This window comes from Anastrepha obliqua, chromosome 2 (genome assembly GCF_027943255.1).
Source record: "Anastrepha obliqua isolate idAnaObli1 chromosome 2, idAnaObli1_1.0, whole genome shotgun sequence".
NCBI classification, from domain to species: Eukaryota; Metazoa; Arthropoda; class Insecta; order Diptera; family Tephritidae; genus Anastrepha; species Anastrepha obliqua.
In genome coordinates, this window is record NC_072893.1 from 97,862,867 (window position 1) to 97,889,404 (window position 26,538).

The window sequence follows — 26,538 nt, forward strand, 5'->3', positions numbered from 1 at the left end:
TTGAATTTTCCTTGAAATAAGATTACTGTAATTCTATTAAAAAGTTAATATGATTGACAATTACCATAATTATAATAAAAAAAAAATTAGTTGCCAATAAAATCAATTAACATGAAATTCTTATCGTAAAGCTCTGCCTATGGTAACTGAATATTAATATGAAATTCTAAACTGTCAACCGCTTTCGTCTGCATACTAATATATTTTATACAGAAATATTCATAACCCAAAATCCGCTGCATAATTTTGGTTGAGCTTGCCTTTTTCTCGCTGGGTCACCCATATTGAGTGCTAGTTTTTATGAGCGTGAATATATTTGTGGGTACGTCAATGCTTCCAGTAAATGTGGCCTACACTACATTATTGACTCGCTATTGATGTTTTATGGCACCAAAAGGATGTGATTAATTTTTTCACAATGTTTTGTGGATAGCAATAAACAAAGATGGAACTGGAATTCATAGAATAGAGCTATTAGAAATTTATTTCTTTTTATAGAAAATAGTGAATTATATTAATATTTTCCAAAGCATTTTGCGGCTTTTACCATTAAATGTACACACACATCGATAATTACTGAGTTTAATAAAAGCATTAGTTTGCAAATAGGGAATTAAAGTGAAAAATATAAAATGTAATAAATGCATAAACAGAAAAATTACATTAAAACTAATTAAGTGGTCCAATCAGCAGACTCGGCATCATTTTAAGTGCGCGCATTGAACAGCTGCTGCTCATCAATTTTATTGAATGTTTTCAGTTTTTTTTTCATACAATTTTATTTTTTTTACTGATTTCTCATTAAATGTTCATTTTAATTGCCCATAAAACAGAAGGACGCATAAAGAGATTGATATTTTACTGAAACGTAGCCGAATGGGTTTGTGCGCGACTACCATTCGGAATTCACAGAGAGAACGTCAGTTCGAATCTCGGTGAAGACACCAAAATTAAGAAAAACATTTTTCTAATAGCGGTCGCCCCTCGGCAGGCAATGGCAAACCTCCGAGTGTATTTCTGGCAGGAAAAAGCTCCTCATAAAAATATCTGCCAACGTAGCCGCTGTATCTTTATTCGCTGCGCTATGCCTATGTCGTCCTAAAGCTCATACAGCTCATCGTTCCATCGCCTGCGATATTCGCCGTTGCCAACGTGCAAAGGTCCAAAAATCTTACGCAGAACCTTTCTCTCAAACACTTCAAGCGTCGCTTCATCGGATGTTATCATCATCCAAGCTTCTGCGCCATACGCTAGGACGGGCATGATGAAAGCCTTATAGAGTGTTAGTTGTGTTCGTCGAGAGAGGACTTTACTGCTCAGTTGCCTACTTACTCCAAAGTACCACTTGTTGGCAAGAGAGATTCTACGTTGGATTTCAAGGCTGACATTGTTATAGGTGCTAATGCTGGTTCCTAAGTATACGAAGTCTTTTACAACCTCGAAATCATAGCTGGCAATAAAGACGTGGGTGCCGATACGCGAGCACACCGACTGTTTGTTTGATGGCAGGAGGTACTTCGTTTTGTCCTCGTTCACCACCAGACCCATTCCCTTTGCCTCTTTATCCAGTTTGGAGAAGGAGGACTAACAGCGCGGTTGTTAAGACCGATGATATCGATATCATCGGCATACGCCAACAATTGTACGCTCTTATAAAATATTGTGCCTGAGCGATTAAGTTCTGCGGCTCGTACGATCATCTCTAACATCAGGTTAAAGAAGTCACACGACAGCGAGTCACCCTGTCTGAAACCTCGTTTGGTATCAAACAGCTCGGAGAGGTCCTTCCCAATTCTGACGGCGCTGCTGGTATTCAGCAACGTCATCTTGCATAGCGTATTACTTCTTTGGGGTTACCAAATTCAGACATCGCGGCATACAAGTAACTCCTTTCCGTACTGTCGAATGCAGCTTTGAAGTCGACGAAAAGATGGTGTGTGTCGATTCTCCTTTCATGGGTCTTTTCCAAGATTTGGCGTATCGTGAATATTTGGTCGATGGTAGACTTTCCAGGTCTAAAGCCACACTGATAAGGTCCAATCAGTTGGTTGACGGTGGGCTTCAGCCTTTCACACAATACGCTAGCTAGAACCTTATAGGCGATATTTAGAATACTAATCCCGCGGTAATTGGCACAAATTGCAGGATCACCCTTCTTATGGATTAGGCAGAGCACACTTAAATTCCAATCGGCAGACATGCTTTCATCCGACCATATTTTGCATAGAAGCTGATGCATGCACTTTACCAGCTCCTCGCCGCCATGTTTGAATAGCTCAGCCGGCAGTCCGTCGGCGCCCGCGGCTTTGTTGTTCTTTAGCCGTGTTATTGCTATTCTCACCTCGTCATGGACGGGTAGCGGAACGACAATTCCTTCGTCAACGATTGTGGTAACGGGATCTTCACATTCTCTCTGACAGGCGCAGCTATCACTATTTAACAGGTTCAAGAAGTGTTCCCTTCAAAATTTAAGATTGCTCTGTACGTCAGTCACCAGATCGCCGTCCTTGTTCTTACAGCCAGCATCTCAAGCTCCTCGCACACACGTATTTCGGCCTCTCGTTTCTTCTTTCGGATAATACGTCTCTCTTATTTTTTTTACCTCTCGGTAGTGATCCCACATGGCTCGCGTTGCGCCCGATCGCAGCGTGGCTCTATAGGCGGCATCCTTTATTTCTGCGGCAGCTTGACATTCCTCGTCGTACCTATTGTTTTTTCGTTTTCGCCGGAATCCAATTTCTTCTTCGGCGGCAGTACGTAGGGAACGAGAAATGTTGCTCCATTGCTCGTGCATGCCGGTTTGTTGGGCTCTCTGAGAGCATGAGTGACTGTCGAGTGACGAATCTTCTGGCTGTCTGTTGTGAGTGCAGCTTTTCGATGTTGAACATTCTTTGCGTAGGTAGATGTACGTTTTTTGCTGCACAGAGGCGTGTGCGCAGTTTGGCTGCAACAAGGTAATGATCCGAGTCAATGTTGGGTCCTCGGATCGTACGTACATCTAATACACTAGAAGCGTGTCTTCCATCTATCACAACATGATCGATCTGGTTTCGCGTTTTTCGATCAGGAGACAGCCAGGTAGCTTGGTGTATCTTTTTATGCTGGAATCTGGTGCTGCTAACGTGCCGATCAACTTCGATTATTTCTGTAATTTTCTCGACATTATCGACATTTTCTGAACGGATTGGACGGAACCAAAGTTGGACATAATTAGCTATTATAGTATCGGCACCATAAACACCACTTACAATTTCATTGGCCAGACTTGCATTTTCACATTTAACAAAGAAAAACTGTAAAATGTACCGAATTTGCTCTTTGTTGATTTCCATTGTTAACACACTGTAACTCAGAATAAAAAAGAGCAGAAGAATTTTTTTAGCGTGAAATAATTATGATAAATTGTCAAATAGATGCTTTACGAGATATAGATCACTACAGCCATCCACCGAGAAAATATAGGTTTTCTTTTTCCTCCAAACAATAAATATTATTTATCTGCCTGCTCATGTACATTGCAGTACCTCCTTAATTTTTTTTTTTTATCTCATCGAAATCCGCATTTTCTTAATTACAGCATTTCTTGCTGGTATTTTTCGGAATTTGAGCGCCTTAAGCACTTATTTTACAGTTATGTATATGCACTTAATACTAGAACTTATACCAGAGTATGTAGTATATGTTCAATATTAATACATTTCGCCACCCACAATTGTTCGCCCATAATTCATAACAAAACTCATGAAATAAATTAAATTTTGGCTTTAATTTGCAGACAAAATTTAATTATGTATCACAGTGATGAAAATGAAATAACAAATACCCTTGCGAGTATGTTGTACTCGTACATGCACATGAAAAAACCACTATTCAAATTAACAACAACTTCAAGGGAATGCTAAAGCTAACGGAAATTAACAGCAAACACATCTCATCAATCCCGAAAATGTTCATGAATAGCAAATGTGTGCTTAAAATATTGACCTCAACAAACATCACGGCCATTAAAATTACATTCATTCTGAAACGAGAATGCGAAATCCACAAAACTAATTAGCGTCAATTAATGTTAAAGGATTTAATGCGTCTAAAATAGTACAAATCTAGTGGTAGGCAGTGCATTTGTTGTTGTTCTAGAAAAATGTGTAGTATAAAATAATATTCTTGGCACTGCATTGCTTTTGTATAAACGCATAGTATATAATATGCACATATTACGTAGATACATATATGTGCACATACATACATAGATTATAATTGCGAAAACAAACATACCTAATCAATAGTTTCTACCAAGTTGTGCGCTATACATTTACATTTGCATAAGTATTGGCCCACGCCCAATATGATTTTGCCGCTCTCGCAGCGAACGAAATCAGGCAAAGAGCCGCTAACTTGAACCCTTTAACAGTGTTGAGCATATTTGTACAAAGTGCGCAAATAGCCGCCTAATTAGCCAATTTTGCGCTTTGGGAACTACGTGGCTAATTAATTGGACAATGGCGATGGCGATGGCTATGGCTTAAGTTTAACCAATATGGCCAACAGTTATGACATTTTTGCGCGTTTTGGGCTATTACGAAGCAAACTAAAATTAAATGTACTCAACCACAAAAATAAATAATTTAATTGAAAAATCTTGAATGATTTTTATTATCAAAAACGAACTTGTTTAAAGTTTTTTAATACTTCTTCTTGGACCGAGTTTAACATATTCCATTCGCAAGCCCAGCAATTCCTAGCACACTTCATTGGAGGCAAAACAAATAAAAATGCACGAAAATTCGTTTAGAAAAAGTGATAACGAAACGGGCAATATTTGAGCATTAAAACCATAAAAACTCTTTTACTGCTTCAAAAATATGTCAAGTACAGAAGAGATCTCACTTCTAGATCAATTAGATACGAACTTATTACGGCAAGATGATTGCCCATCGGCCATATATTTCAACCTCAAGAAAACAAAAAAACAGCAATGCGACCAAAATTACTAAAAATTTATAAAAAATTTGCCAAATTTTCGGAACTTTACTTTCAAAATATTGCGTGCTAAATAATATAGGGTGGGAACTCAAAGTTTATCACAATATAATATAAATACCTGATGAGATTATGCTAGCAGAATACTAAATAAGGCGAAAATGGCGGAAATGGCGGAAATAGATGTCCTTGCATCCTCTTTTAGACACACGCCGCCAAACTTATACAAATAAAGTAATCTGATTCAAAAATTCAGAAAAAGGAGTTGTGCATTAATATGAAATAAATGCATTCTTCATAGCATCTAAATAATAATAGTTAATATATATTTCAAGGCAGAAGTAATCACGAATTAATTTTCCAGCATTGAATAATGTTTACAAACAGCAGTAAAACCGAATATTTAATACACAATGCAAAAAAAAATTTAAACAGAACTTTAATATTTAGCAATACTCCGCACTTCATAAGTTGCATAAATTTATAATAATAGATCGAATTAACTCTAAATAAAAATTGAAGCTAAACAAAATATATCCTCTGCTAATTAAAGTAAATATTTTTTGTAGCAGCCTGCTAGCTTCAAATTTATATTTTGTTTTCCTACCTTTCAAATGACGTATCTCCTTCGGTTTTATTAAAATTAGGAGTTCAATTAAACTTTTCAAATTTTTTATTTGAGTTTTTCCAAAAAAATGCATGCTTCAGTGTATTATTACGTGAGATATTTTTTTTTTAAGTTCAAGTAATATTTCATACAGGTACTTGCAAAAGACGAATAATCGTAATGGGTCCCAGCGGATCTTACCACTAACAGTGAGCTAAACTCATTAAAATTTTCACAAAATGTCCACAATTCCCTAGTCTTAGAAAACGCGCAACACTTCTCTCTTGAGTGCCTAAATTTATCCGAAATAGGAGTAATAATCGATCAAAAGTCAACTAGGTCCCCATTGACTTTACCACTGATACTAGGGATATACAAACATATTTTTTACAGACATGCCTAATTTTTTTCTACATTAACTAGTGTTGATTTAGTAGCATAGGTTAGGTTTGGCAGCCGCATCGCACATAGAGACAACGATGCCACTTAGACCACGAAATGGGTCCTGTGTTTAGTAGCATATGAGTATAAAGATAAAGTTTATCCGCCAAAATTTCGAATATATAGTAGCCCCATAATACCAAAGAGTCTATAAGATTTGGCGTCACAGATATACTAATTATATAGTCAGACAAATACAATTGAAAGCGTTTTATTTCTCTTCTCTGTCTTGTTCTTTTCTCAGCATACTCATATAGCTGCCTGTTCTTTTCTCATAATCCAGCATTCAAACCGAGCAAAAGTGCAGCATTTTCTACCCCATAAGAAAAGTAAGGGTGAGCGTTGTCTTGCTAGTTTTCATTTATCTTCATAAGTTTAACCTACATAAGTTCTTCAAAATAGTTTTTTGGAAACTTTAATTCTTACAAAAACATATCACTTTAAAAAATCAAGGCAGCAACAAGTATATGACACTTTTGTTGACAAGGGTATACGTACAAGTTGCCGTAAAAGCTGTTATTAGAAAAATACTTTTATCGTTGAATTTATCTAGAGCTAATTTTCTTACGAGGCTTTCATTTGGTGCGTTGAAATGAGTTATTCGCGAATATTTCAACCTGTATGAATTTCAATTGGTTATTCCACAATCGCTATCTGATTCTATAATTTTTTTACAATCTGTGCCTCTCTCCGAAGTGGATACCACAAGTGATATTACTACCCGACCGACTTCTATGAAAAGTGATATTGACGGTTTTTGCTCTTATTTTCAAAGGAAAGTAAATTTTCTATTTGGGTGCATCTACGCTATCAAGCGATCAATTAGGGAACTTGGAGAGGGTTCATCCTCACAAGATGTCGAGGATAAGGGTTGGGAGGTTGAACGTAGGAGACGAACTATTGATATTCGATTCTAAAAATATGTACTTTTCTATTTTAACGAAAATTGGCTCATATTGCCCATGTGGCTTCGGCTACATAGGTCCCTTTTAAAAGAAAATTTGGTGCTTTGCGACTTTAGTTGACTAAGAAAAGATTCAAATTGGTGGGCGAAGTACTTGGCAACTTTTCCGGTCACAAAAAAATCAAATAACAGTTATTAGATAGTGGTCTCTGATTTTATTACATTCAATATCTTCAAGATATAATTTGTGAAAGGGTTGGACTTTTCTTGTTATTTTCTTATTATTCTTAGTATTATTAGGTGGTATAATTAGAAGAAGCTGGTATGTGGCATGGAAGATGCAAATATTACAATGCAACTTCTATATGAAAACAGACTTCAGAACGTTAAAACAGATTATAATATATTGTTAAGTAAAATTATTTAAAAAAATTAGAAAACGTCTGTCACAGCAAAATGATTAACAAAAATAACCTTAAAAGTATTAGAATTGAAAATAATTTAAAATGTGCACAAATTAAAATTAATATTATTTCCTTTAATGTCAATGGCCTTGAAAACAAATATATCTTCCCTACGTTTTTCGACTATGTTTAAAAGCATGACGTTTTTGAACTTATAGAGACCCACCTAACCGAAGAGAAAATAAATCAAGCAAACAAATATTTCCCAGATTTTGACACTTACTGGAAACCAGCAAGTCGTAGCAGCAAATTTGGAAGAGCGTCTGGAGGTTGCGTGTATGGAGTCAAAAAAGAGTTGCAAAAAAAGGGCATACGATGGAATAGATGTGATAAGATTCCACGTAAAGGATGACATAATCACATTTATACCACTGTATATAAGAGGAGCAGCTTGGCACGAAGAAATTGAGGTTAAGGAATTTTTCAAGGAAAACACAGAGAAGATTTCAGTCGTTATGGGAGATCTAAATGTTAGAGTTGGAAATATACAACAAAATATCGAAGACTTGTACACAGCCACATTCTCAGCAGATACTGGAAAAAGGAGCTCAAGAGACGCGGTATTAAATAATAGAGGCAAAAATTTTATGGATTTCTGTGAAGACTATGGTCTAATTCTATTGAATGGCAGAACAGCTGGTGATAAGGAAGGAAATTTGACTTACATATTGTAAGTGCAGTTGGTAATTCCGTAAACGATATATGCGCAGTTTCCCAAGAAGGTTTGAAATACACTGAAAGATTCGAAGTTGAATCAAAGGTATGGTCTGACCACATGCCAATTAAATTAGTATTAAAAACAAATATGGTACTGAACGAATTGGAAAACATCAACTTATTGCCGAAAGTAGTGCTTAAAGGAAAAGATAAGATAAATTATCAATTAAAACTAAACCAATACCTAAATAAGTTTAAAAATGGAGGAGAAATAATGGATCTGAAGAAGCTTGCCAACGTAATAAAAATGTCAGTGCCACAGTCACCTGCCAGAAATATTAAAATCACTTTTAAAAATGCATGGTTCAATTTCAAATGTTTTAAGGCTAGGGAGCTATCCTTCAAATATCTGAATGACTTTAGAAAATCTAACATTGAAGACGATAAGCAAAAATATCTACAAGCAAATCAATTTTATAGAAACGCATGTGAAAAAGCAAAGAAAGAATATTACGAAAAAATTGAAAAACGAATCAACAAAACTGCAAATGCAAAAGAATGGCGGAGTTTAGCGAAGGATATAAGAGGAAAGTCATTTCAACTTGGTACAAATATCACTGCGAACGATTTTAAATACTATTTCCAAAGTCTACTAAACCAACCGCAATTAACAAAAGACATTTATTACGCAGCTGCGCTATGTAAAGATGAATATCTCGATAAAGATATAACATTTATGGAAGTTGAAAAAACCATTGAAAATGCTAAAATCAATAAAACGCCAGGAGAAGATAGAATACCTTATGAGCTGCTAAAGTTTGCTTCGCCAGAATTTAAGTTGGAGTTAACAAAGGTATACAACATAATTTTTGAGATCGGAAGAATCGATGAAACTTTTGAAAAAACGATAATTTTCCCAATTTTTAAGAAGGGAGATGTAAATGCAGCCAGTAACTATCGGGGAATATCGTTTATGAATTCTATCGCAAAGGTGTTAATGGGATTGATAAACGCAAGACTTGCAAATTGGGTAGAAAAAAACAACGTGCTCACAGAATTCCAAGCCGGCTTTAGAAGAAACTATTCAACTGTAGATAACATTTATAATCTTGCGTCTATTGTACATCTAAAGTTTCATGAAAATCAAAAAGTTTACGCATATTTTGTTGATTTCAAGGCGGCGTTCGACAGGGTGCCGAGGAGACCGATGATTTATAAACTTCGACAGATGGGAATATCTAACAAAATAACGAACCTCATAGAAAATATTTAGGATAATACTAGATCTGCGGTTTGGACGGGAAAAGAAGTATCCGACTATTTTGAAACCTGCACTGGTGTGAAACAAGGATGTCTGTTGTCGCCATTATTGTTCATTTTATATCTAAACGATTTGCACGACTATTTAGAAGGTGGACTATTGGTTGAGGGCATGAATATACGTCTTCTCCTTTATGCCGATGATATTGTTCTCCTAGCGGATAACCCTAAAGTCATGCAATCCATGATTAATAACCTGGAGAAATACTGCGCTGAATGGAATATGGAAGTAAACCCAAATAAATCGGAGATGATGGTGTTTAGAAGAGATGGACGACTTTCCCAGGCTGAAAAATGGTGGTACCAAGGTAAAGAAATTAAATTGGTGGCCGAATATAAATATCTTGGTGTCATTCTCACACCCAAAATGGCATTCGGCAAGCACTTAGAAGCCAGAAATACTTCAGCAAAAGCTAGTATTAATTGCACATGGAACGATTTTTTAGCGAAGCCATTCATTTCATTAAAATCAAAATGGAAGCTGTTCCAAGCGGTATGCAGAGCGATCCAAACCTACGCAGCGCAAGTTTGGGGATATGCCTTATTCGATGAGGTAAATAAACTTCAACGTTACTTTATTAAAAGAATCCTCAAACTACCCGAGTTCACTCCAAATTATGCAATAACATTAGAAACTAATATAGAAGATAGTCACATGTATTCTTTAGAATTACACATGAAGTATATCTGGAAAGCTCTTTATAAATATAATTGCAACAGACTCCCACACAAACTAAGACAAGGCATCTTAAGTAAAAATGTGTTTTGGCTTAAACATCTGAACGACATGGGAATGGAGTTTGGTCTGAAGTTTGAAGAAAACATCACCTCTATAGACTGGCAAGATCGCTGTGTGCAACTTCTTACCGAAATGAAAATAAAAGATATCAACATGGCAAGGCAAAAAGCACAGTCAAGCGCGAAGCGAATTTATAAACATTTAGACTACTCAAAAGGGGAATCATATATTAAAGAAGATATGCGGCTAGCTGATATTACGACAATTTTCAAAGCAAGATGTGGTTTACTGAAGCTAAATGCAACTACGTATGGAAATGCTCAGAAAATATGCAGCCTCTGCAATTTAAACGAGGAAGAAAATATGCAGCACTTCTTAGGAAAATGTCCGGTACTGAAGGAGATCAGAATAAAATACCTAAACGCAGCGAAGCTAAATGAAGCAGAAGTAATAGATATACTTAATGGCCATAATTGAAAAAGACTAACATGCTTTATATACTCAGCCTTACGCTATAGAAATTTTCTTATTGCAGAGTTCAATTTTTGATTAATTTTTGAGTTGTGACAGACAACATTGTTATTGCCACAAATTTATTATTTCTTTCTTTATGTATTTATATATTTAAACGAATTATTGTAAAAATTATTGAAATGTAAGATGAAATATTTATAAATAAATAAAGAATTACTACTACTAAAATTAGAAGAAGTTTTAAATTTTTTGTGAATGTCATTTTTAATGACTTTTACAAACAATTTTATTTACTCACTTAAAAGTATCTATTGCATACCAACAAAAAATTATTACAACCCTTTTGCAATCTCTAATTTTCTACCCATTTAAAAAAATGCTTTACGTCTACCATCGAAAAATGTCGCCCATAAAAATTATTAAAAAATAACAGAATTTTTGAAAAACAAATCTAGTTATGATTTAGAAGTGACAACAAATATTCTGACATATTTTTGGCTCATGCGAAGGCAAAATTCAGTATTGTTGACGAATTCAGCCGACTCGATGGCGACAATACTCAGCAGAAAAGAATGTAATAGCAAAAAACAATTGGCTGGCAACGGCCCATCGCAGGGCTGCCGACGCTGTCAGTGTCCTTGTGACAGTTAGAGTACAACAACATCATGAGCAAACAGCTTACAAACACGCAAACATGGGTGAACAGGCCAACAACCCAGGAGTAAAGCAGCGAAAAGCCAGGCAATCACACAACAAAAAAAACTGGCTGAACGAATAAAGAAATCGGCAAAATCATTACGTTGCAAAAGCAGGTCTTTGGACATGAATATGCAACACTATGTAGGTGTGCACATACATACATATAAATGTATGTATGTATGTATGCACGTATGATTCAATAAAAAATAGGTAACTTCTAAGCGAGTTGAGTTGAGGAGGTCGGCATGCAGTGAACTGCAAAAATGCAAAAATATTTGTGTACATTACTCATTCTCTCATGTACCACTCTCTTGCCTCTTCTTCGTCGTCGCATTTTTTTTATGTATTACATATATCACTATGTGCATGTACGCTCATGTAAACACATATGAAAGCTCACAGTTGTGAAAGGCCAAAAGTGTCTGAAAAGGGCTGTATCAAAACGGTTGCGTTTTTTTATTTTTATTTTATTTCATTCACTATTTGATTTCCTTCCTCTTCCTTTTTCTTTTCATGAATCACGTAAAAAATATATACCATTGCTTTTTGGCTTGCGTTGGCGATTATCCTATCCAAAGCAAGTTCATTTCACTTTTGAAGCGTTAGGTTGAATATAGATATTATTTTTCAATCACTTTAAGACATTTTTTGCAGATGCTCACAAAGAAATTATTTGAACATTAATTGCAGAATTTTGTTTTTTTTTTGTTGTAAAATCTCTTATAATTTCTTTATTTGAGACTTCAAGCTCGAAATCAAAAAAATGTATAAAGTTTCCAAAGTTTAGTTAATGTGCATATACAATCGCATTTGGTGTGTTTTCCTTTTATCACAATATAGTATTTAAATATAAAGTGGTGCGTCATTTCAAGGCGCCCTGTTGCGAAGTTAGAAGACGTCTTTCGAACACATCTGCGATGTTCAAACCGATTGATTTTATTAATTATGTTTTTAAGTGCGTGCCTTTTTTACTCAGGTACAGTTCCCTTACACTGAGAAACACCAGAAATTTCTGGTTGATGTGCAGACTTAAATTGAGTACGAAATTGAGCAAGAAATAGATAAATGCTTAGAAATTCCTTTCTGTCCTTACAGGGTTTGATTGAAAAGTAATGAGCCTTCCCGCGCAAAGCGTCTGCCAAGCGATCAACCGAATCGGCTGGTGGGGGAAAATTTGGACCTTCCCCTACCACTAGAAATCGGTCCCAGCTCCTAGTTGCAGTCAACATCGCTCCGCGCGTGAAAGCTATTTTAAAAGTGTGTTAGGATTTTGTAGTGGCGAAAATGCAGCAATCGTTGGAGCAACGTTACTCGATCAAATTTTGCGTAAAGCTAAACAAAATGAGTACCGAAACCATTGGGCTACTCAAGGAGGCTTACGGGGAGCAATCTCTGCAGAGTGGCACACGAGGCAGTCACCACGACCCAAGAAGGCGCGCATGTCGAAATCCAAGGTCAAAACCATGCTGATCATCTTTTTCGACTCTCGAGGCATCGCCCACAAGGAGTTTGTACCTCCAGGAAGCACTGTAAACGCGGCATTTTACAAAGAAGTTCGCCCTCGGCTGAAAAACCGCGTCGCCCGGGTTCGGCCCGACCTCGTCAACAATTGGACCCTTCATCACGACAATGTCTCGGCGCACACCGCCTTCCTCTGCACCTCTGCATTGGCCAAGGTGGGGATTCCGGTGCTTCCCCACCCTCCCTACAGCCCAGACCTGTCCCCTCCGGACTTCTTGTTCCCGCGCCTGAAAAGAAAGCTGAAGGGGAGGCGTTTCGAAAAAAAATTGTGCCAGCCGAATTGAACGCGATTCCGGCGACTGAGTTTCAAAAATATTTCCTGCAGTGGAAGGACCGCTACCAGCGGTGTATTAACGCTCAAGGGTCCTATTTTGAAGAATATTAATTGTATAAGCCAAAGGGTTTTATAAAACTGCTTAAAAAAATAAGGCTCATTACTTTTCAATCAAACCCTGTATGTATAATTAAGTAAAAAATGGGAATGAAGTTAAAATTTGTGGGGGGTTATTTTGAAGTAATTTTAAAATTAATACATATGTATATGTATTATATTTATGCCAATTCGTATCATGTTACAAATATTTTTTTAATTAAAACTAATTTTATATAAATAAAAATTAATTAATTAATTTAAGTCGGAATATAACAATAAAAGTTTCTTTGAAATATAGTTGCCCTACTTATAATTAGTTATGCTTATATACTAATGTCTCTTGCTAATGAAAATTTTGTTATTTTCTTATTTATTTACAGGTAAGTTTTGTAAGATCAGCCGTGGGCCAGACTCACAATAACACTTGGCGTTACCCCTTCTTAACTAGAAAGTATGTATGTACATTTATAATTTTTATAGATGTGGAGTTCAAAGATAAAGTAATGGGAATTTAACTCAAATCAAACTTTTTTAGCGCAACCTGGCGTGAAATAGATTGCCCATATTATTTACATATATTTGGGGAAAAATTGCTAACTGGTAAAATAAATTTGATAAAAGGAAAGAGGGAGCACTTGCTCCAAAAGACTATTCTGACTAGCCGCAAATGCAAACAAAGCTTGATGGGCGTATATTGTATAAAACAGCTGGAAGCATTTAGCGACACCTATAATTAGTTGACGGTATTAAAACATATTCAAAAGTCTATCAATAAATTAAGGGGCCTCTATGTTCACTTTGCTTTCATATATTATATGACTAATCAATTTTTTACCAATAACCGTAGTAGCTTGTTATTGCTTTGTTATTACATTTATAAATACAATAAAATAGTAATAATAAGAATATATGTATATATATATAAATAGATATAACTGGCTGAATATATACATATATTCTGGGTGTTTGGCGAAGCTCCTCCTCATATCTGAGTCTTGATGTTGTTCCACAAATGGAGGGGCCTACAGTTTCAAGCTGACTCCGAACGGCAGATATTTTTTATGAGGAGCTTTTTCATGGCAGAAATTCACTCGGAGGTTTTGCCATACCCTGCCGAGGTCTTTGCCATTGCCGAGCGGTCGCCGCTATTAGAACAAACTTTTTCTTCATTTTGGTGTTTTACCGAGATTCGAACATACGTTCTCTCTAAATTCCCAATGATAGTCACGCACCAACCCATTCGGCTACGGCGGCCGAATTTAGTAATGATGAAAACTGGGGTCTATTCATCACATAAGCGAACGTACCACTCGTCAGAATAATGCATATTTCGTACTATGACATATGTGAACGAGTGCTGAACGTACTCGTTTGAACACCGACAGCCGCCCGTAAACGATCGAATTTAAGCAAAGATGTAAGTAAATTGTAAAAATATATAATTACATATGGTTTTTGTAATAAATTTATTATGGGAAGAATTTTAATAAACTCAACCCCACCCAAAAAAGATGTCGTGGTGGAGTATATGACCCACAAAGACTACAATTAGAAGCCTTACGCGACAACTTAGGGAAATAACTAAATACTACAGTTTTGAATTTTAGGTTTAAATATTCAGTGGAGAAGTTTTGATTTTATAAGTTGTTTTGGGTTGTATTTTATTTACTTTTGTATTCTTTAGTATTTAAGTATTTACCACTGACGAAACATTTTTATGTGATAAATGCAACAAGTGAGCATTAATGAAGTATGTGATAAAAAAAAATAAAAAAATTTTGTTAAAAATATTGCATTAATTTTATTTCCCCCTAAGGAATCCTTTGTATTCCATTTTACTTTAAAAATATTTTAAATACAATACAATTTACAAGATTGCACATTAGGCCGGGTCGATTTGTGGGGAGGCAAAAAAATCGCCCATTGCTCTCTGAAAATCATATTCTAGGGATCAAAATAAGAAACTTTGCCAAAGGAACCATACCTCTAAAACGAATTCTGATGTCCCCCAATTTAGGTCGAACTTTTTAGTTTCTTTCCTCATGTAAAGGCCAAAAATGGTGATATTTGGAAATGATTGTATGGGGAACCCCCCAAAGGAGTTCCAGGGGGTGTGCCACTGGCATGGGTGGATCGGCCGTCCAAAGTTAGGGGGGTCGGTCATACATTTGGACTCGATTGGAGCACTCTAAATGGATCAAAGTGGGATTTTTCGTTCGACCCAAATAGGGGCACATCAGAATTCGTTTTAGAGGTATGGTTTCTTCGGCAAAGTTTCTTATTTTGATCCCTAGAATACGATTTTCACAGAGCAAAGAGATTTTTAAATCGGCCCGCCCTATTGCACATGTATGTGTACATTTATTTTCAATTTCGAGAGAAATTCAATAAGGATATCTTATTTGTTTGCCGCTTCAGGAATCTGCAAAGAAAAATTTATAAAAGGGCTAGAATAACCAAACATTTACATATTTACAGTGTGTTTGGGAGTGCCAAAGGATTGCTCTTTTCTCTTATACTGAAAAAGTAGCTAACTGCACTACAAAGGCAACCCTAATATTTAATTTCTTAGAATTTGCTTATTTTCCTTTTGAATATGTACTTAGAGTTAGTCGTTGAGTCGTTGATTTTTCGGCTCTGTTATCTTAGATGCCTCCGCACTATTTTTTCATCTCTATCACTTTGACTAGAACTCATATATGGTATAAAAAACAAAGTCGGATCCGTCGTTAGATTTTAGTTGTTTTTATTAACTTTTGCAAGAGTTCCACGTCATTGTGACGTTACGATGGCTTGCATTCATTGGTTTGACTGCGATTCAGCTTATACGATTGGTCACGTAATTTTCTTTCGTATGGTTGTTGATCGTTGCACGGATGTGGTGTGTCGCTTCCGAACTAAAAACATGTTTTCAGTTTTTATCTGCTAAACACTTGGGTCTAATTGCTCATCCCATTGATACTAGAAATGAATATGCTTTTAGTCCTTCTTTTAACTTATATGTATGTAGTATGATCATAATCATATTTACAATTTTTCGAGCAGATGTTACTATATTTTTTACTATTATTCTTGTGTCGGTATTGGCTTACAAGCATTTACAATTAATTTTTTACCGAGTTTTCCACAAATATAGTACAATCAAGTATTGATTTAATAGTCGTATTAGGACGTGAAATACAGGCACATGAGTAAGCCAAGCAAACCTGACCTGGAAGCTTGGCTGATCAGCAATGATTTTGCATAGATCATAGAATTAATGAATCCCTATTTTGCTAAGAAATTTTATGGCAGGTGTCGAAGAATTGTATTCTTATCATCGGATAAATATGTTTGAATTTTTGTATAAGTAAACACCCGGAAAATGTATACAATTTGTTACAAATTGCCGTCTTATTCATATTAATTCACACAATAAAATCATTTACTACGTTACACGCCAATAATTGACTAACAAGCGCAATCTAATTGTGCTGCGTATTCACTTAAATAAAATTGTAACACCACACACAAACATATCGACAGCAACTTCCTGAAAGGAAAAACTTCACGGTAAAATTCTGCGAGGAGATTATTGTGAAAAATATAAGCCAACTAGTGAGCCCAACTTTGCACTTTTATTTTTTCATCTATCTATCTATAGAAAATAAGTTTTAATAGAGTTTTTATTTTAAGAGCGTAAAGATGAAGTGATATGTTTTGATATTTGTTATCATTAGAGTTAGTATCGAAATATCTTTTAGAAAAACGCGAAGAAGTATAAATTATGTAGTTAGGTTTATAAGTTTACTAAGAAAATACCAATTCGAACCAATAGATTTCCCTGCAGGGCTTTTGTTCTACAAGTGGCTATTTAACAACGCAAGGTAATTGAAACTAGAATTTCTAGCGTACATATATTGTCTATTAACGCCTACCTACATGTGCACATACATTTGCATTCACGTAGTACGAGTACACTCTGCTAACTGATGACGATTATTGTACTCTTACCCATCCTCTTTTGCTTCCTTTTTGTTTTTGCTCACCTCACTTAGTATATTGCTTTCATTCATAAGAAATATACTTTTATTTATGCATATAAATCTGTATGAGTATTAGTAAAAAGGGGAGCGCTGATCGTTTTCATACCCAATTATCAGGAGCAGTTGAGAGTGCAATGTTCGTAATAAATTAATTATATTCAGTCGGTTAGAGATCTAAGGTTAAGTAAGGACGAGTCTAGAAGTATTCTTAAATTACAGTCAGATAGAAATAGATTTTTGGGAAATGTGAAACTAAGTACGTATAGCAATTATTATATAAGGATGTATTTTATGGTCAAAGTTCGATACGCTACCACTCTTAGTTTCGAAATGTCCAAGGTTGTCGACTTATAAGTAGATATAACATGTGTTACCAATTCTTTTGGGGTAAATGGTAGACTAGGCTGTTTCCAGGAACACATTCCCTTAATTATTATTATATAATATTATATATACATACAAACTCGTTGAAAACTGACTGCGAATTGAGACCCCTGAGAATTCCAAATTCACGACCCAATTAAATTCGGGGAATAAATGGAGAGCAGACCCTTTCCTCTATACACAGTTGAGTACTAGTTTTATGGGAAGGTTGAAGCAATAACTGCTCAAAGCACGAAGCCTCTGCTTAGTCCCAGTAGATCCGATATATGCCTAACAACCGCGATTCATACTGATTATTGCTCTAGTAAATTTTGCGCCTTAAAATTGGACGTGCCTTGAAAGGACTTCTATAGAAATCGCCAAAAAGTAAAGAAGAAGAGGAATATACAAAACCTTTTCCAAAACTATTTAGCCCACGAATTATACGCTTGACACTTGTTTAAAGATCTTGAGGATCTCAAGAACTTGACATAATTAATTTTGAGTTTGAACTGGCCTTAGCGGTGATAAGTTTAACTACCCCGAGGCATGACGATGAACAGCCTAACCTAATAAGTATGCAAGAGATTTCAATGCAGGGCGTATCCCGATTATCAACACCATCGACCTAAATCTAATCATTGATGGTCGACGAGGAAAGATAAAATATCTTCTATCATCAAACAAACAGACATGTTAGCTCCCACGTCACTATTATAATTTCAAACAGTAAAGAATTTCATTTGTTAGCAAAATTTGCATGTTATGCAAAATGACGTTGCTCAATATCTGCAGCGCCGTCGGAATTGGGAAGGACCTCCCCAAGGCGTTTGATACCAAACCAGCTTTCAGGCAAGGTTCAGTCTCTGCCGTGAAACTTCTTTAACCTGGTGCTGGAACAATTTTTATAAGAGCATAGAATTGTTGGCGTAGGCCGATGATATTGACATTGTCGGCCTTAACAACCGTGCTGTTAGTTCTACCTTTTCCAAACTGGATAAAGAAGCAGAACGAATGGGTCTGGTGTTGAACGAGGACAAACCGAAGTACCTCATGTCATTAAACAAACAGCCGGCGCACTCGCGTATCGGCACCCACGTCACTATTGGCAGTTCTGATTTCGAGGTTGTAGGAGACTTCGTTTATCTACGAGTATAAACCAGCATTAACACCGATACCAACGTCGGCCTTGAAATCCAAACTCTGCGCACACTCACCGACGTAAACGCAGGATCGTGTCAGCTCTTACGATCAAACTAATGAGAGCCCCATGGAAATGAAAAAATGCCACCCTTCCGTATCGTAGTATCGGAGATCTTATCGTAGGATTTTGGAAAATTCCGTAGAATTGTGTCAGCAGATTGCTCTCTCACCACACAATGTTACCAAACAGTACATTTCGAAATCATTTAGAAAATAAACTTAGAAAAAGTAATGGTTAATGGTTGTAAAGGGTTAAGGTATGGCCCTTTAGCACTGCGACCATATTGATCTATTGTGCACCCTATGCTGTCTATTGACTGTTAAGTATGCTTATGAAGTGTACCAGCTCCTTCTGAAGGTCTTCATCTGTAAGCATGAACTTGTTTAAAAAAAACCTTTTCCTTCTATGCGTCAACCCCGGACATTCTATAATGAGATGTTCTATAGACTCCTCATCTTCGCAGCAAAATCTGCAGGTGCTGGTGTTAGTTATGCCTAATTTATGTAAGTGTTTGTTGCAGGTGAAGTGACCCGTGAGGGCGCCTGTAGAGTGCGAATGCTCTTTTTGTTTAACGTGAGGGCCATGTTAGCTCTTTTAGCGTTGAAACTTAGGAACTTTTTGGAGTGTCTAAGACCCTCTACGTTGTTCCAATGCTGATTTAATAGAGTTTTTGCCCAGTATTTTACTTTTTGTTTCAGGCTGTTTTTGTTGAATCCGAACATGGGACTAGATCCGATGAAGTTTTCATCTGCCCCTTTTTTGGCTGGAAAGTCTGCCTTTTCGTTGCCGTCATGTCCCGGTACCCAAATTAATGAAACATTCTTGGATTAGATGCCAGGTCATTGAGTGCCCTGTGGCATTCTAAGAGAGCTTTTGAGTTGTAGGTATAGCTATCTAAAGCTTTTAGAACTGATTGGCTGTCCGAGGGTATTTTGATCTTTACTCTCTTGTGGTTTCTACGTTGCATGATGTTTGCTGCTTCCATTATTGCGTATAGTTCCGCTTGGAAGATGGTGGTATCCCTGGTGAGAGTGTATGATTTGTGGATTCTGGGCCCTACTACTCCTGCTCCTACACCATAATTTGATCCATCAGTGTACCATTTTTGTGAATCATCATTCATCCATTTCGGGTTTGTTTTCCACTCGATCCTCTCAGGAAAGGTAACTGTGTATCCTTTTGTGAAACAGAGGATTGGGTCAATGTGGTCTGAGACTTGAGCCATGCTTATGGTGTTTTTGATTATATTTAGGCTATTTAGGTGACCGGTGAGGTTGCCTAATTTGAAATTTTCTTTCATGTGTAGAACGAGTGTTTGCGTAGCTGCTTCCTCTTGGACTGCTAAATGAAGTGGTGGGAGATGCATAGGCAAGCAAGCCTTTGTACTTTTCCCAGTTTGGTTATCGCTCTTTGTTGGATAGATTTGCTCCACCATACTAGTGCCCCATACAGTATGGTTGGTCTAACCATTTGGGTGTATATCCAGAGGGCCAGAGAGTATAATTTTTGTTAAAATAACTTAAAAACAATGTGAATTACAGATAAATGAACTATTTTCATTTGGTGGGTTTGGCTTTGGTTTATTAAACAATGAAAAATTGTACCTGATAACGCGGATGTGTGAAAAAGTGTGTATGCAAAAATATCAATGGCAACATTGTGTCGATACAACAAACACAAACACATATAAATATGTAAATATGTAACTAAAAGAACGCAGTTGTTTTTTACGTGCTAAGTTTTGCTCAATTTTGTGTTCTCTACGGGCTGCGGTAAGGGACTACGATACCTTGGTCAGTGTGTGCACCATAAACATGGAACGCGCAAAAAAATGTTTATGGTATTTATTTGTGGATGGAAAGATGGGAGGAAAATAAGAGAAACCACACACGCAAACGATTGCAGGTTGACAAAAATTTTTGTTAATTTTCGATCGGCTTGCCGGCGCAGTCACACGCATCAATCTGTTGAAATTTCAACCGATTCTTTGGATTTGATTTCCGTCTGTACCCAGCTTAAGCAAGCACCATAAGTTGTTTTTATACAAATTGGACCCACCACAACACATCAGTGATAGAGATGTGAGGGAGGATTAGAGATAGTGAACTTCATATGGCGAATGTAGGCGCTGACCAAAATGGGTTTGCCGTTTAAGAGTATAAAATTAAGATGGTTTAGAAACGGTTCCTAGAATAATTAATTCTGGCCCACATACTGCTATTACTATGCAAATATTTATTAAAAAATTAAATCTTTTTTCCTTGGATGCCTGTGTTTCCGCTTATACCTCTTCAGCAAAACAAATATACATATGTATTCATATTTTGCTGATTCAACTAAATATTAGAAAATTGTACACCCTTTAACTAAAATTCTTACAGTTCGCTAACTAAAACATAATCGTTGCGACGCCAGATATGAAAAAAATTTAATTTCCTCTTCGGAAAACAGGAGTAAAAAGCACATAAAATCATCTAACACATGCCTGCCCACTATAGACGGTGTATTTGTTCATCTCATAAAAGCGTACGTTTTTTCACGTAATTTACTCACACACGTGCACCTGTCTCGATGGCAAGCGTTTGTAAATCGAAATGCAATAAAAACTGCCGGCATTATCCATGAACTTAAATTCGAAGGCAACGCCCATGATTACTTCGTATACATGCACGCAGATGCATAAAAATATTTACACATACAAATGCGTACGAACGTTTTCCTAATTTCCTTATTTGCACTTTTCTGCCACGTTCCAATCACCAATTGAAAGTGCGCATAACTTCTTAGAAAAATTAAACGATTATCCTGGATGAATGCATGAATTGCACAATTTTGCGGCACGACGAGCAACCGAAGCATCCAACAGCAACACTAAGAACAAAATACCCTGTAGCAGCAATTATACTGATTATACAACTTGTAGCGGTGTTTTAGCAGTTGCTGTGAAATGAGCTTTTAGTGCACAATCAAAGCAGAAAATTTGCTTTGAAACGAGGTTATGCACCTCAATTCTCAGTAAAGTAATATATTACATTTATTCCTTCTGCTCACTCTTTACCTTCACTAGCACACAATTTACTCATATGGACAATTGTCATGCATTTGTAAGTGCGACTGTTTTTACCACGCTACCGTCGTAATTTTCTTTCGGCTGGTTTTTAAAAATGTGAATGCGAGTTGACGCGAGAGATGAAGTTCTGTAATATGCAGACAAAAACTGATTTTGCCTACCACCATTTTAATCTTTTTTTTAAGCTTCTTCTAGAGTTTGAAAAGCTGGTAAGTTTTCCCATACATAAAGAGTGATTTTTTAAGAGCTATAGGAAAGTTTTTGAAAAAACACACGTGAAATTCAGAAAAATGCATGAACTTTTTATTTAAATCGTTAGTACAGTCCATATAATTTAATTTTTGAAGATTATTTTATACAAATGTTGACCGCGACTGCGCTTCAAATGGTCCATCCGCTTAGTCCAATTTTGGCATACTCTTTCCAATGTTTCGGCCGGTATCTCACATATAATTGCTTTAATGTTGTCTTCCAATGCGTTAATTGAAGCAGACTTGTCTGAATAGATATGAGCCTTAACATAGCCCCACAAAAAATAATCTAAAGGCGTTATATCGCACGATCTGGGTGGCCAATTGATAGGTCCCGAACGTGAAATAAAGTGTTCACCGAACTCGCCTCTCAACAAGTCCATTGTTACCCGTGCTGTGTGGCATGTGGCACCGTCTTTCTGAAACCACATGTCATGCAAGTCAAGCTCTTGCATTTTGGGCAAAAAAAAGTTGGGATATCATTCCACGGTAGCGCTCACCATTCACAGTTACGTTACGATTCGCAGCATCTTTGAAGAAGTACGGTCCAATGATACCTCTAGCCCATAAACCGCACCAAACTGTGACCTTTTCTGGATACATTGGTAGCTCTTGCAATTCTTCTGGCTGATCTTCACTCCAAAATCGACAATTCTGCTTATTTACGTACCCATTGATCCAAAAATGAGCTTCGTCGGTGAACACAATTTTTCGATAAAAAAGTGGATCTTCGGCCAACTTTTCAAGAGCCCATTCACCAAAAATTCTGCGTTGAGGTAGGTCGTTCGCCTTCAATTCTTGCAACAGCTGTATTTTGAAAGGCTTCACACCTAATAGCTAAAAAATCATCGTTGGACTTCTTTCTTTGGGGTTATTTGAAAGAAAAGGTATACGTCGATAAGCCAGCAACAATTCAAGAGCTAAAGGAAATTTGGACCATCGGATGGAGGTGTGCCGCCGAGGCCGCGGCGGCCATTTGGCCGGTATTTTGTTCGATACATAATTGAACCATACCAATATTATCATAATAAAGAGAAACGACAATAATTTTCTAAAAAAATTGTATTTTATTCAAAATCGACCTTGAAACTTAACCACCCTTTTTAATACATAATATGTACATATCTTTTAACTATATTTTACAGCACGATTATAAGAATAGCTTTGTTTTAAATTACAATTTCAATGTTCTGCATCTTCAAGGTTTGAATGGACGAGTGTATGGTTGGTCCGCTGACGGAGATTAATATTGGCATAGTGGTTCCTGTAATTTAACCAGTTGTTTATATTCTCTTGAAACATATCTTTCTTCGAATTGTAGTTGAATGTATGAACGAATATGTGCTTGACATTTGTAGCAGCACGGTCAGCGAGTTCAATTCTTGGTACCCCAACGTAACCAAGGACCGATATAACTTTTATTGTTCTTAGTATGTTTATTAAGACGTTTCTGATTGAGGTATCAGCAGTATCAAGAAGTCAATTGCAAATATTTTTTGCTTTTTTTGTTTTCCATTACCACAACGAAGAGTTAAAGTCCCCAAGCCAACTTTAAAGTGAAGTAAGCATAAAATTGGTAGTAATCAACCAATTATAATAGACTAATGCACTAAATGCAAAATATTGCTATGCCCCACTGGTTAAAACCACCAGCTGGCTCAAAATTAGCACTTCAACTTGCAACAATGCGGCAATATTGAACGCATTGATAAAATACTTGTCGTTGGAGCTCAAGTCTATTTTTAAAAGAATCCAGGCAAAAAAATACATACAACATACGATAGCGAGGCGTTGGTGGTAGCTTTTATGAGTCGCAAGGACACCCATCAGGGCGCAATAGCAACATACGCGTGTCCATATTTAACGTGCTGTGGCACTTTGAAAGCTAATGAACTTGTGTTTAGTTTTTTTCCGTTTTTTTCTTCAGAAACATGTGATGGAAAAAATGAAGATTATTGTATTGTTCTAATGCATTTGTTCAAAAAAGGATAAGAGCATTAAGAAGATAATTTACATCTTGCTATATTTTTTCGCTTTATACTAATTTCGTACAATAGTAAATTTATTGGTAAAGATCCTCTATATTTTTATTGTGTGTATGGTAGGCGGTCGCCGTAGCCAAACGGATTGCTGCGTGACTATAATTCGGAATTCAGAGTTCGTTGGTTGGAATCTCGGTGAAACGCCAAAATGAAGAAAATGTTTTTTCTAATAGCGGGCGCCCCTCGACAGGCAATTGCAAACCTCCGAGTGTATTGCAAACCTCTGCCATGAAAAAGCTCCTCACAAAAAATATCTGCCGTTCGCAGCCGGCTTAAATCTGTAGGTCCGTCACTTTGTGGAACAACATCCAGACGCGCACCACAAATAGGAGGAGGAGCTCGGCCAAACGCCCAAAAAGGGAGTAAGCGCCAATTATACATATGTATATATGGTATCTTCGAAATTAAAATTAATGCACAAAAAAGGCGTAATTAAAATGTTGTAGTGTTGGTTGATATTTAATGTCTTTATTATTTCTTTCTTAAATGCAACTCTATAAATAAATTTGTTCAGACTTTCTCATCTATACCATATTAATTTAGCTCCTTTATTTGCTTTCGCCCTGTACAGCTTCGATGTAGAAAATGGCCAAGGCGCTAGATCTCCGCTTGAAGGCGGCTCACCAAGTGCTGGTTTGGTACTACAAAATCTTCCACAACGTCGCGAATCGTTCTTATATCGTTCGGATTCGGACTTTGAAATGTCCCCGAAGTCGATGTCTAGAAACTCAAGCATAGCAAGCGAAAGGTAAGAAAAGATATAGTTTTGCTCTTTACATGCACACTTGTCATTACAAAAATAACAATAACATTCAAATCATTTTATTTTTAAATTCTTTAAAGAAATGCAATTATATTTATTTTACCTCACTTTAAACACTTTCACAATTCCAAGCCTACATACACATGACGATAACTAAAAAATACTTGGCTCATTATTTTTAATTATTTTAATCTCGTATAATGTTATTACAACTGCATAATTTTTATATCAAATCTTTATTTACATATTAGGTGTATATACATACATACTTAAGTGCATTTGTAATTATAATTCCATGTTTATTTAGTTGTAATTTGTATTAAATTTGAGTTAAAATATTTTTGTCAATTACTATAATTTTTTTATTGTTAAGCGGTTTTCCAATCTCATAACCTACCTTTTTATACCTGCATATTTATTTACAATTAAAATTGTTCATTACTTTGCTATTACAATTTCCATTATCTTTAAGCAGCTTATGAAATACCGTTAAGCATACCTCTGGTGGCAGCAGTCGTCCCATCGCATATTTCTGTTTTGTTTTTCTTAGAATGAAATTACATCATTTATGTGTATGTATATATGTTATACCATTACTGTGAAATTCATTAATGCATTTTACTGCTACTGTACTTTACCTACTTTCTCTTTCGTGATTTTTGGCTTGCATTAACTTCTCAATTTCTGTATTTCCCATCCCTTTTATTATGTAGCTTCACTGCTTTTGCAATTTCAGATGGATTTCATTTCTGTGGCATTTTTTATTGCTCTGATTTTCTTTTATTTAATTATTTTAGTTTATTATTATATGATTTTTCATCTACATCGCTACGACTAGTGGTCCGTTTCCCAAATCTTTGCGATTTGGTGAATAAAACCCAGAAATACAGTTTTGATTGCTCAGCGTAAGAGTCCACATTTACTTCTTTACTTTCTTTACTTTACTCATGAAGCACGGAGTTCAAACACATATACTAAGCCCGATAAAAATTAAAAAATACTATTATTGGTCAAAAATGATACTCTAAAAAATCTGAAATACAGCCGACGAAAGCATGTACATTATGCAGTTTCCTTAAGTAGCACTTAGAGCCCCGTTTTGATACCATAATGTAGACCACTACCCGAGAAAAATTACAAAACTTAAAAGAAGAAAACCAATCTACAGCCATCCAGTTCTGTTGATGTAGTGGAGAATAGAAATGGGATCTAGGCTGGAGGAACCTCAAGGGCCTAGCGGCCAAACCCGCACATTAATGCCAAAGCTAAATTTACTTTTTTTTATTTATTATTAATAATTCAGGGAAATAAGTGGAAATAAATGGCTTTACTAAAACAAACCAAGCTCGCAATTTCTGAACAGTAAGCATTCAATCTCATCATTGTTTCACATTGTATGTATGTATATGGTATACCATTCTTGAATTTCTTTATTCGCAATCTAAAAAATAGATTTTTAAAACATAATGATGTACTTCTTGACTTTCAAAAACTTTTTCCCAATAATACCTCGAATCTTGACGAGAATGCTTTACTAAGTTACAAAACATTTCATATTGATTTGGAAGGAGAATTAAGGAAGTTCAAATGAAATTAAATCTTTGGTCTATGAATAAGGTCTATGAATAAGTTCGTGCGGTT

At 36.1% G+C, this 26,538-nt stretch overlaps 1 protein-coding gene across 7 annotated transcripts in view; it reads left to right on the forward strand.

The window, feature by feature from the left end:
• Window positions 1-26,538, forward strand: part of LOC129237212 (cAMP-specific 3',5'-cyclic phosphodiesterase) — a 197,292-nt gene that overhangs the window by 100,937 nt on the left and 69,817 nt on the right. For all 7 annotated transcript variants that reach the window (XM_054871738.1, XM_054871743.1, XM_054871739.1 and 4 more), the window contains one exon: window positions 24,706-24,882. In XM_054871738.1, coding sequence (XP_054727713.1) covers window positions 24,706-24,882 — 177 coding nt within the window. The remainder of the gene's footprint in view (window positions 1-24,705; window positions 24,883-26,538) is intronic.